At 37.8% G+C, this 12,893-nt stretch overlaps 2 protein-coding genes across 2 annotated transcripts in view; one reads left to right on the plus strand and one right to left on the minus strand.

The window, feature by feature from the left end:
* Positions 1-69: 69 nt before the first annotated feature.
* Positions 70-9,174, minus strand: slc49a3 (solute carrier family 49 member 3). Its single transcript, XM_039648819.2, has 10 exons — positions 8,732-9,174; positions 5,776-5,934; positions 4,387-4,603; positions 4,223-4,299; positions 4,007-4,144; positions 3,730-3,846; positions 2,654-2,806; positions 1,692-1,849; positions 1,476-1,588; positions 70-1,107 (listed from the first exon to the last, which is right to left on the minus strand). Exons 1-10 carry the CDS (start codon positions 8,891-8,893, stop codon positions 941-943), a joined length of 1,461 nt encoding a protein of 486 aa, XP_039504753.2. The 5' UTR covers positions 8,894-9,174; the 3' UTR covers positions 70-940.
* Positions 9,175-10,061: 887 nt separating this feature from the next.
* Positions 10,062-12,893, plus strand: part of pcgf3 (polycomb group ring finger 3) — a 39,899-nt gene continuing 37,067 nt past the window's right edge. Inside the window, exon 1 of the mRNA XM_039649146.2 lies at positions 10,062-10,181. The gene's annotated coding sequence lies outside the window, so the exon portion shown is untranslated. The remainder of the gene's footprint in view (positions 10,182-12,893) is intronic.

Consider the following 12,893-nt stretch of genomic DNA (forward strand, 5'->3'; position numbering starts at 1 on the left):
AATGATTAAGATGCAATATAATAGACAGTTGTGTAATGAGTGCACAATGACTTTTTTCCAAAAACAGTATTCTGGATTTTATAAAATTAATTTTATTACATACAAAAAATACAACAACAAATGCATTGGTTAAGTTAGCAGAAATATAGACATTTGGTAAGAGATCATGCACAGTATGTGTTTGAATGAGTCCTTGGCACCTTACCTAATTGTACATTATCACGCTCGTTATCGTTATTATCATGGCTACTTGCTAAATGAATACATTTACCATGAAATATTGATTAAAAAGGATATTATTCCACTTGAGTGAGAAGAAACGCCACAGTTATTTGAGAAACAAAACTTGAAGTGAAGGAGATAGATAATGGTTAAATAAACAGTTTAGCAATCATACAAAACCTTTTGACCACACAAATTATTGCATTAATCAGTAAAATGTGCAACAATAGCATATACAGAATGGTTACTTGAACCCAGAAATCTTTCATTTCTGCTCTTAAGGTAGAAAGTCAGTCCTATAGACATATTATTGCACTCAAATATACCTCTAATTTCATAAAATAACCAATAGCCTTAGTTGCGAACAACTATATTGTAAAAATAATAATAATAATGCCTTTAAGTATAACAGTTAGAAATCGATCTGTATTCTTTAATGCAATAAAAAAAACATTCATACGTTGAGATTAAAATTGCATAAAACATTTGGTTTTGGTCTTGGTTTAAAGTTTGTACCTTTATTCTGATTCTTTAATGGAAACAGAAATGTTTTTGTGCGTCTAAGGTTTTATGTAACATTAATGCCGCTTGAGATGGTACCAATTCTTGAGTAAAACAAACTAGCATTTTTAAGGCACATATTTTCAGTGCTATCGAGGTAAAAGTCGTTTTAAACTGTGCGTGAACACGGTCCTCTGTGGTTTCTCAGCCTATCTCTTTATGCGTCGGTGCTGTTTGCCCAGGTGCCTCCTCCTGTTGACTGGTCTGTCACTGTCTTTGGTGAGGCTGTGGCTTCCGCACGGAGTCTCCGGTAATCCGTGTGGAAAAAGACAACAAAGCAGCAGGTGCCCAGAGCACACAGGCCTGCCATCACCAGCACTGGCACTATCAATGTGTGTTTGTGTGAGAGTGTGCAAATAGGAGAAAGGGAGAGAGAGAGAAAAACAAATGAATGCCTGGAGCTCAGCCCAACTCTATCATTAACTCATCAAGGCATCAAGCGACCAGGAAAAGCCGGAAGGCTGGATTAATTTGGACGTGTTCCCATTTTAAATGTTTTCCCTAGTACCCACATAGTGGGTTTAGTTTGGCTGGAAAGATGAAGTGAAAATAGAATAGTGCACTCATCAACAACACTAGAGTTGGAAAGCCTGGTGGGAGTCATGACTCGGCGCAAGGAGGAAACTAATCGCCTTTGGAATACTGCCATGCTTTTGAACACTGCACACGGCATGCTATCATGCAACACTCACCTGTCCAGCTCAAATTGGCATCCGCTCCAGTTGCACATACGGATATTGAAGAATCTGCTATTGGTTTGGCCAGAGCTTGAAGCAGCAGCATGTAGAGGGCGGCCTGGATTTGTCTGATTAAACATCACATTAAACACATCAGTTAAGTCTATAAAAAGGGGCTAAAGAGAAGAGTTTTAGACACAGCATTGGTTTAAAAAACAAAACAAAAGTTACCCAGATACGAAGATCAATCCAGAGGATGTTGCTTCACCCACAGGGTATGAGCATTCAACTCCGAGCTCCATGGCGATGGGATATACAGAATACCCGAACAAACCGAACCACGCACAAACTGCACCGATGATCAACTTCTGCTCACTTAACTGCGAAACCTAACGGACAGCAGGACGACAACATCTCAGGCCAAGCACTCATTAAAGGAGTAGTTCACTTTTAAAAAAACATTTGCTGAAAATTTATGTCCATGTCATTCTTTCTTCAGTCGAAAAGAAATTAAGATTTTTGATGAAAACATTTCAGGATTTTTCTCCATATAATTGACTTCAATGGGAACCAAACGGTTTCAGGTCCAAAAGACACTTTCAGTGCAAACTGCAAACTGTTCAAAGGGCTTTAAACGAGTCCAGATGATGAATAAGGGTCTTATCAAGCGAAACGATCGCTCATTTAAAAAAACAACAACGAAAAAACAGTTTAAGTTTTATAAGCTCAAATGGTCGCCTTGCTCTGTTCTGTGATGCGCGTGCGTGACTCTTCGAACTCGTTCATCAAAATAAACAAATCTTTTCGTGAGTCAACTCGTTCATTTCGTTCATTGACTGAACCAAATGAAACGAAAAAAAGATTTGTTCATTTTGATAAAGTTTGAACAGGAGAGTCACGAACGCTCATCACAGAACAGAGCAAGGCGACCATTTGAGCTTATAAAACTTAAACTTTGTTTGTTTGTTTTTTTAAATGAGTGATCGTTTCGCTTGATAAGACCCTTATTCATTGTTTGAAATCGTTTAAAGCCCTTTGAACAGTTTGCACTGAAACTGTCTTTTGGACCTTGAACCGTTTGGTTCCCATTGAAGTCCATTATATGGAGAAAAATCCTGGAATGTTTTCATCAAAAACTTTAATTTCTTTTCGACTGAAGAAAGAAAGACATGGACATCATTGACTATACTCACCACAGCAAAAACAGAGCAGCCCAGAGATGTCAAACACATGTTTATTTTAGTGACTTCTGTAAAATTCTTGGTCTTGTCCACGTACAGGCCCAAGAGAAAGGCGCCCAGAACACCGAAAACAATGGAAACGGCACCGCACAGTCCTGCAAAGTCCTGTAACATTAAAAATGCAGACACAAAGTAAATCATTTGACTCGACAAAGCTAAAACTACTTATAATAACACTACTAATACTAATTCATCTATCCATCCATCTACGCTGTGTATATGTGTTCAAGAATCTGGGCACCAGACTACACATGGGGACAGTGATTACTTAATTTGACTATGTACAGCATTGGGTTACACGTTATTTTAAGGGGTCATTGTTCCAGTGTAATAATATATTTAAGTACTGAGTAATATTAAGCAACTACATGTACTTACTATAGGGCTAGGGTAGGATTTGGATTTGGTTGAAGGTTAGTTGCATGCAATTATATATAACTTACTGTTATTACTATGTATGTAACATGTAACAAGGACACTGTAAACTAAAGTGTTACCCAATGTTGTACAAAGTCACCGCAGGTATTATTCAACAACCGTTAATATCTTTTTGATATTATTTGTTATGCTGTGTTGATCTGTTACATATAATTACAACATTTAAGCCGAATATTAATTATAAATGTTAACTAGATGTGTTAATGTGTTAAACGGTTCGTCTTTTTTAATCTTCTATGGCATGTCATTATATTTATTGACTAGGCTGGTGCGTTTTATGTGTTTATATGCGTTTTAAGACGAAATATCCAGTAAGGGAACCTAGTGAGCATCAATGCTCCCTGGTTTTTGCAGTGCATTGTGGGATTTTTTTAGGGAGCGAACATTCCAGTGCACTGGAAGGACTTTTGCGATTGAGACAGCTCCTAAAATGGCCGACTCCCTGATCAGTGCCCTGACTGACGTGCACCCTATGGTTTTAAAATGTTTTTAAACATTTGGAGCAGGCTGGCTTTTGAGGTAAAACAAGTTTGAGGTGAACGTGTGATTTTTTATGTTGTCAATAATCCTGTGTTGTGTTGATTTCTTACATTTGAGTAGCCCTTAACACAAAGTATCTGCTCCAGAAAGGTGGAAAAGCAAGTGAATATTCCTATTCCTGAACCAAAACACACCAGCAGGACCATGTATGCTTTGTTCGTCAGTAGCTGTAAATAAAAGTGACAGAAAACAGTGAATCTCAGACAGCAGTAAAAAATGTAAGGAAACTAAATGCCACCATAAATCAGAGGCTGTTTCATTATCTTCATTTTTGAAAAATGCTCATTAGTAAAGAGTTGTTGTGAGATCTGTATGTGTGTGTAGTACCAGTTTCACCCCCTGTAGAAAAGGTTCAGAGCTGGAGGTCACCACGCTGGCGGAGGGGGGTGTCGGGGGAACGCGTTCCCGGATCCCCACTGTTGCTAGGAAACAGGCTACGGCGGCAGGTATGGCATATATAAAGAGCTACAACCCAGACAGACGACGGGCCTGTTAGAGATCATACAAGAATTGAAATTCGTTTGTGACCAAGTTCTGACTTACCAGCAGAAGAAGATTATTGGTGTAACTAATTATCATGGGAGAGAAGATATTCGCAAAGAGCAACCCAACAGTATTTGCTGGAAAACAAAAAAGAGGAATATTAGCATTCTGCATACATAGAAAAGAATAGCATGTAAAACATGAGCTGTGGGTGAATAGGTTACCCATGGAAGCCATCATGTTAGCTGTGGCCCTCTGGTGATCGGGGAACCAGAGAGCCGCGAGCTTGGTGGGGGCAAAGATGATCAACGGCTGGGCGAAGGCACACAGCGTTTGGCCGCCCATGACCATAGGGAACACGGCCCACTCCGGGATCCATTTCAGCACGCCAACGACACGCAGGACACTGCCCAACATGTTCAGCCAGGAGCCCATGATTAGCTGTTTCAGAAGATAGGAAGAAAGTAAAGTATAAGGGCCTGTTCAAACAGGACACGTTTTTTGCGAAAAACAGGTCAGTCTAGAAACACGTTTTTAGAAGTTACCACAACGGTTAAAGACATCAGTCTAGTTCGTTTACATTGAAAACAATGGAAAAGTAGCGTAGTGGAATGGATAATGTGTGTTCTGTGTGACTTTTACTTTCCACCACAGGAGGAATCTGCCATTTTTCTAATATGTCATGAACATTTTCACCAGTTTCTTTCCCAACGCATCCCAAATGATGGAAAGTATGTTTTAAATGTTTTAATAATTGATAATAATAAATGTTTAAAATAAATAAATAGGATACAAAATAGGACAGGATAAGGAAATAGGATAAATAACACAATTAAATACTTTTTTTTTTAAATTAAAATGTTATTTTACATAATGAAGTTTTGCATTAATTGACAAAATGACAAGTACACTAACTTTAGAGAAAACTTCGGAAAAAATCGGAAGTGGGTTTTTAAAAGAAAAAAAAAGTGCCGTCGGTAAATTTAAAGGAAATTAAAAGCTTTTGGACAAATTCAATGTCATTTTACGGAAACTTTTTGATGAGTTATTACAGACTATTATATGACCTTCACTTTAACCTTTTTAAATATGGCATGGTGTCACACTACAATGGTAGGCCTAACCAAAATTTCTGCCAAAATACCACAGAAACTTCAATTATATTTACAATTAACCGTGATATTAGTCAACACTGTCATAAAAAAGACTTTAATATGGCTTATACAGTAGGAAAAATAACTTTAATAATGGTATTTGGCAAAAACTAGTCCTTTTTATTCTATAACATAGAAAAATTACAATTCTGTCTCCATTTACTCACCCTCAAATTGTTACAAACCGGTATGAATTTCTTTCTTCTGCTGAACTCAAACACTTAATGAACCCCATTGACTTCCATAGAAATTTTTGTCTAGACTACGGGAGGCAATGGGGTCCATCAACTCTTTGGTTTCCGACATTCTTCAAAATATATTCTTTTGTGTTTAGCAGAAGAAAGAAATTCATACAGGTTTGGAACAACTTGAGGGTGAGTAAACTATTTTTGGGTGAACTATCACTTTAACTATATTTGCTGTGTGAGAGTGTGCAGAGAGAAATATGGTCCTGTATACCGAGAAGCGCAGTCCCAGTGTGTCCAGTACCCATGTTGTGATGAAACTGAAAAAAATGGCGACCACAACATAGACTAGCGACAGCCAGTTGACCAGGTCGAGAGAGATCCGCAGATACTGTGCCGTCTGGTCGGCCACGGGTGCAAAGGTCAGCCACGACTGTGGAGAACACAATAAAAACAAAGGTTTAGCTTCACATTGAGTTATACAGATGCACAGTTCACAATACAACATAGAAGACAATACTCTATTTCTGTTGCTTGACACGGCTGAATTGATAAAATGCATGAGACAGGAACAGCTTGCTCATATGACACAAAGTCTCAGTTCAACATTTTAACTGCTGAAGCTGCAAAAAACAAGAAACCACAGGTCAGAAGGGCCCCTCACGTGAGCTAAACATGACAAACACACAGTGTGAATGAGCAGCAGGGGTTCAAATCGTACTGAGAAATTATACTTCAATTCAGAATTTGGGATTTGAAGGATAAAAAAAAGTTAAGACTACCCTTAGGAATGTAATTTAGTAACACGAGCATCCACTTTTAACGGTAATGAAGAAATAAAAATGGACAGTTCTTGTTCTTATGGAATATTGCAGTGTTTATTATATATGATTTAAAGGGATACTCCACTTTTTTTTTTTTTAAATAGGCTCATTTTACAACTCCCCCAGAGTTAAACTGTTGAGTTTTACCGTTTTTGAACCCATTCAGCCGATCTCTGGTTCTGGCGGTACAATTTTTAGCATTAGCATAGCTTAGCATACATCACAGAAGTACCGCCAGAACCAGAGATCGGCTGAATGGATTCAAAAAACGGTAAAAAAGTGGAGTATCCCTTTAACCGTGCACATTTTTATTCATGTGCCTTGCAATCTTTAATCAAAATAACCCCCCTTCCTCTTGCAGCGACATCTCTTCTCTGATGACCTGTCACTCACACGACATCATAGCAATAGCAAACCACAACCATGGACAAAATCAAGTCCCGTCCTACAGTTTTTCTTGTTCGAGAAGCAGCTTAACTCAGATGTAAGTCACAATACTGAAGAAAAGACTGTAGCACCTTCTGTTTCATGTTGACTTTAAGTACTTTACACCATTGAAAAGCATTATGTGCAGTGCAGAGACCATTTGCAATGTTTTTGATTGTTCATTTACACTGTTGCCCACAAAATCCTTTATTTGTATGCTATGAAGAATACTATGCATGCAGCAGCGTGACAGATGGCAGTCAGCTGATCCCAAAACACAATACAGTCGTTTCATGCACCACTGCACAACTTGCTCGGATGCTGTTTCGCATTAATTCAAATGCATAGATGCTTTTTTTCACAGTCAGTGTAGAAATCCCTTTGTGTAACATAAGATGCTTTCCTAAAATAAACTGCTGATTGTACTTCTTAACACATGCACGGGACTACAATTCTGACCCACATCCACAGGTTTAGGCTGTTATCAGATTTCCTCAAGATTGCAATCTTCAAATAAATCCAGAATTACACCATCTGCTAAGCTTTACCACTGTGTGCCAAGACACGATGTACATTTCTCGTATTTCAGATGAACAGCTTTGGACGTCTTGGCCTTTTAACACGTATACAATGGTGTCCATGCAAATGACAAGTCCCACTGGAGCTCTGGGTGCGTAATTAAGATTGACAAGCCCCTTTCTGGCACACGCCCTCTTCAGAGATAATAGCCTCAGGGGGACGTATCCATGTCCTACTACAGCTGGGCTATTAGGAAGACCCTGTTGTGACCCTGTAGACTGAAGCCCCTAGTGGAGTGTGTGAACATTTCCTAAATCGTTTCAACACTAGATACATGCTTTACCACTGTGAGTGTAAATCAATAGAGTATTCATTGAATTTAGGTCAATTTGATATGCAGATTAACTGACTCAGTTTTTGCATAGCCTACCTATGATTGAACACGAGCCTAACAAAAAATGCCAATGGTTTAGTTTACATCACAGCTGAGAAACATGATTTGCTAAGTCAGAGGCAGGTGGTTATCATGGGGAGGGACATTCTCAGTGGAAACATTTATTGGACAAAAATGTAATATTTAAGATGAGGCATCAGTGTTTTTAGTCATTTTACAGGAAGAAAAATACTGTAAATTGAGTTTAGTTAAAAATGAATGGCCTACACTAGGTGAAAGCTAATGTAGACAAACTAAAGGCCACAAAAGCTAAAAAAGTAAACCAATTGTTTTTTTTTCTAACTGTTTTTTTTTCAGTTATTCTTTTACAATAGTGCAAACATGCACCTCTTAGAAATTTGGATGATTTCCAACAATGTATATATTGAACCAGTAGATTCATTTTTGCACAACCACATTAAAAAGGGAAAGAAGAAAAAAAAATAAACAAAAAATTAAAATAAAATAACAGCAAACAGATATTAATCATCAAGGTAGCTACATGAAATATTGTATCATATTTCTTCAAAAAAGAAATACATTTTCATCAATTATTCTAAGAGATTTGATTAAATAGTTTACTTCGAATAAGAACTCATTAAAAATAAGAATTTTCATAAGAAATCTTTTTTTGTGATCTAGGTTTGTTTGGGCATTCAACAAAATAAACAAATTATATCCTTATTGCAAAGACTACCATTAGAAAAACAATAAGAGCCCAAATCATTCCAAAAAAAATTATGAAACATTACAAGAAAAAAAAAAATTACATATGTCTTCAATAAGTAAGCCAATTTAGTGACGTCAGTAAAAACGAAAGTTGTTATAGAGGCGGAGTAATAATTCAGATTTAGCAATTCATCTTCAGAAATCAATTCAATTCTTTTGGCATATTTCTACTTGCTGAATGACGATGAATCGTATAGACCAGAAAGAAAATTAGTGTGTGGAAATATCTGATTCCTGTTAGCTCTAAACTAAAACTTCAGTTTTGACGTTAACTTTGTAAATGAATGGTTATAACATACCATTGCGTTCGAACAATTAAGCAAGCAAAGAACAAATAAGATGAACCATCTCCTTTTGTAAACTTTGAACTCGGCAGGAGCGTTTTTTCCGTCCAGGTGAGACCGAACATCTTCACTCGAGCTCCCGATGAGCGCTTCGGTCTCGGCGCTTCCGTCATCCATGATGACAGACCTGAACCTCAACCAGATCACAAGTGAGTTGCAAAAACTCTTCAATTGTCAAACTGTCCTGAGCGGTGTATCCATTTGGGTCCAAAAAACAACTCTGTCGATAATATACACAAATCAATAATTCCACCAGTTTCATTTCCAATCGTTTCCAGGCAGTGCACTCTTTAAATCCAAGAGCAGGTCTACCTTAGACCATTGTTATGGTTATGGTTTTGGTTTCGCATATACGCCGGTGAATTACAGTTGAGAGTTGTTAGGCGGCTTCAACATTACAACATCCAATCCACAATCACATCATCACCACTCCCTTCAACCCGTGACTCGCTGTCATAGCGCCGGCCGGGTTATCTCCTGAAACTCCATTCTGTTATCTGTCTGGAGTTTAGTCAGCATCAGGAAAATAAATCTATTTTAAATGTTTTTTCCAAAACAATCTGATTCTAATACGCCAATAGATTCATTTAGGCTACTACATCATTGTCATCCCATATGATCCAGTTCTGTTTGTAACTAATGTGTTAATAATAATGTGTTTACAAAAACAAAACAAAGTAACCACAATGTAATCATGGTTAGTTATTGATAAACTTGTTTATTTAATATTAACCTATTATTTTCACATAAATTAAAGGGAAAAGGGTCTGTTTTATTACTATTTTAATTGAGGAAATGGAATGGAGAAAGCAAATGACCTTCCAGTTTGACCCAAGTTTGTCAAAATGATGATATTGCGGCATGATTTTACTAAATGTTGTAAACAGTTATTCCATTGGACCATGAGTTAAGCCCAAATCTTAAGCCTATTTGATGTGCTATTTATTTAGGCCTATTTATTTATATATTAACGGGGTTGTGTCTCAAATTCTTTTTTTTAAGTCGTGAGAGACAAAAGAAAAAAAGTGCTTTTTATTGTAGTCTATTATTTACAGTAGACTAGCCTAATGTTTAGTGCATTTGCTATCTAGGCTAATTTAAATGAATAATAATATACTATGTAATTTATCATAAAAGTCGTAATTCAAGCATGTCATTTACTAAGATCCATGTAACTTTTCAAATGAATGAAACATATTAATGAAAGTATAATGGCCAATGGCTTTAGTCTCTCAGCCACCCCTCCTCCCTTTCTTAAAGTCAGCGCATGCGCAAAAGGGCTCTTCTGTGCGCTGCTTCGGCCTGTTTCGGCAGTGGCCGGACATTTTCGCCTCTTTGTTTTACTGATAGTGGATTTAACTCGGATTCAACCCAATATCCAGCGGACCGCTCTGGCCATAAACAGGTTTGTTCCTTTAAACTTGAACCGATGCCCGCCGATCATTGCACGAGCTTTCTTTCGGACGACAAACGCGGAGTTTTCATTTATTCTCGCTGTGTTTTTTTTTCCGCTTGATGGCAGCTCTGCATGGCTATACGTGCTGTTATCTGTGCGGTCGTGTTGTATGTGTGTGTATGCGTGTGTAAATGTGTGTGTGTGAATGGCGACACCGGGCCCTGCAGCTCCTAACCGGGGTCATCTTTATAAGAAAGGAAAAAGTGTAATTTAGTGTAGCTGGAGTTTCATAAGCATTCACTCCTGTGTCTGATTATAGTTCTTGTGTTGGTCAGTTCTCCTCTTCCTTCTGCCTGGAATGTTCTTGAGAGCTTCTTGACCATCATCATAATCATCATCTACCCATCTGTGTGGTGAAAGTTGGGGTTTGATGCTCTGACAGGTTTGCATGCAAGCTAAAATGAAATCTGGGCCAGAGAAAAAGTTAAAGCCCAGAGGGTTTTGGGGAAGCATGTGCAAACCTGCACCCCAGACTCCTGGAGCAGAAACAACCAACAAGTCATACCTCATGTGTTTTTGATTCACTTTTTTACATTATAGCTGGGGGTACGACAAACAGGATATTGTTGTTACAGTTACAGTATTAATTGTACAGACAATTTTCTGTTGTTCCAAAGTTGTGGGGGCGACCTGTCCTCCTTATACCTGCTGGTATTTCCACACCTACATGATGGACATATGGAGTTGTCATGTCTGGACATTGGTTGGCATCCACATTTCAATGCAATTCTGTGGTCTGGCATCTAATAACCATGTTGACCAGTATAGCATTGTCTTATGTCAAGATGTGGTGTGTTGGTTTAGAGTGTTAATATTCTTAAAATATAAAATGTTTTCTTGTGTATTTGGTCTAATGACACCACCTTCACGCCATGCTGTTAACCTTGAGGCCTTTTATAATACACCCTTTTATTATATAGTGAATCTCATGAAACCTGTCAAGAGGTTGCATTTCAGCACAAACTGAAAAGCAAAAAAGTGTTAAATAACTTTGTAAAGATATTTAAGTCTTTAGTGAGGAGGACCATTAAGATTTTAAAATGTTGTCGCATTATTTTCAATAAAATTAACCTAATTTTCCTTCAAATTATCGTATAAAAGTGTTTTGATTCACCATTGAAATGGGGAGAGAATTATCAATTGCTGTAATGACAGTAAAGCTCATTAAAAGCATTTGTCAATGCTAACAGGAAAAGGGCTATAAAAACATATTTTCTACTTTTGATTTTGGGCTGAAATATGACAGACTCTTGACTGGTTTCGTAAGATTGAGTCAAGTGAGTCAAACATTCAGATGCCTTGTTTCATGATTAATCGCTTAGTCAGTGTCAAGCCTATAATTGTCTGATTCTTTTGTGTTAAAAGTATGTGATAGCCTGATGAAGTATCACAAGACAGACACGTGCCAATTCAAACACTTATAAATGTTTTTTTCGTTAGACTGGCTTAAACATGTGGCCTGTGGCTATTGCGCAGTCCTCGCTTATGTGCAAGCAACAGTTAAATGGTTTTCAGTGAAAACAATGCCTTTCAGTTTGTCGATGTTTTTAGTGCATACCCAGAAAAGCAAGTACTAAAACCGGTCAATCCTGCGGTGTGGCATTAAGTAGTGGAATGACAGCCTACAGCCCGGCTGTCATTCCCACTGATGTAAAGTGTCACGTTAAACAAAAGTAATTTAAAATTGAGCCATTGAAATTTGACTTATTTTGAATGGGGTGAGGTGTTGGTTTACATTTACAGTTAGATTTGATTCAGTGGATTGAAGGCCTTAAATCAGGTAGTGTGTGTAACTCAAGTGTGATTTCACTTTGGGTTTCTGTGATCGTGGTTCAGCTCTCACTTCATAAACTGTTAAAATCTGTCAAACTTTGGATTTGCTTTAATCATCTGTTCAGCTTCATACTCCTTAAAGGGATAGTTCACCCAAAAATCTTGTGGAAGCTCAACGGTGCTGCGTAACACGAGAATGGACCTCATTGGTTCTTGCTGGAGCTAAAAGGTGTTGCGCAACACGAGAATGGACCTCATTGGTTTTTGCGCGGCAAGCGAACATGCTTGAGCTTCCGTTTAGCACAACTGATGCGTGAGTTGATGAATATTTATTGTTTATATGTGAATTCAATCTGTTCATCATATAAAGCAATCGTGTCTCTTTGGAAAGTTTTGGACTAAACTGCTCAATCCATTTGGATTAGTTTTATGATCTCTTCACAAACTTTTTGAAGCATCAAAGTGGTAAATGCGTAGCTGTCCAGGGTTTCAGACTGTGACCATTTGTGCAAGTTAAAATTTTATATTGTCGCATTTGTGCAAGCACATGGTAATGTACTACTCAGTTAAATTAACCATGATGCGCAACAGAACGCCGTTGTATCAGCAGCAACTGAGCAACCAGTGGAAAAGTTAGTCTGGAGCCCTGCTGTCAATGAAGAGACAGAAAGCTCTCAGATTTAATCAAAAAGATTTTCATTTGTGTTCTGTAGATGAATGAAAGTCCTGTTTGACACGACTTGAGGGTTCGTAATTAATAGGGATGTCAATTATAACAAATTAACACGATCGATCGTTGTTAAATTAATCGATTAATCGTTAACCTCAATACTGCAATATGCGTAAGTGGCAAATGGCCAACAGCATGACAAGCTGGTTCTGAGAAGA

Source organism: Pimephales promelas, chromosome 9 (genome assembly GCF_988280905.1).
Source record: "Pimephales promelas chromosome 9, fPimPro1.hap1.1, whole genome shotgun sequence".
NCBI classification, from domain to species: domain Eukaryota; kingdom Metazoa; phylum Chordata; class Actinopteri; order Cypriniformes; family Leuciscidae; genus Pimephales; species Pimephales promelas.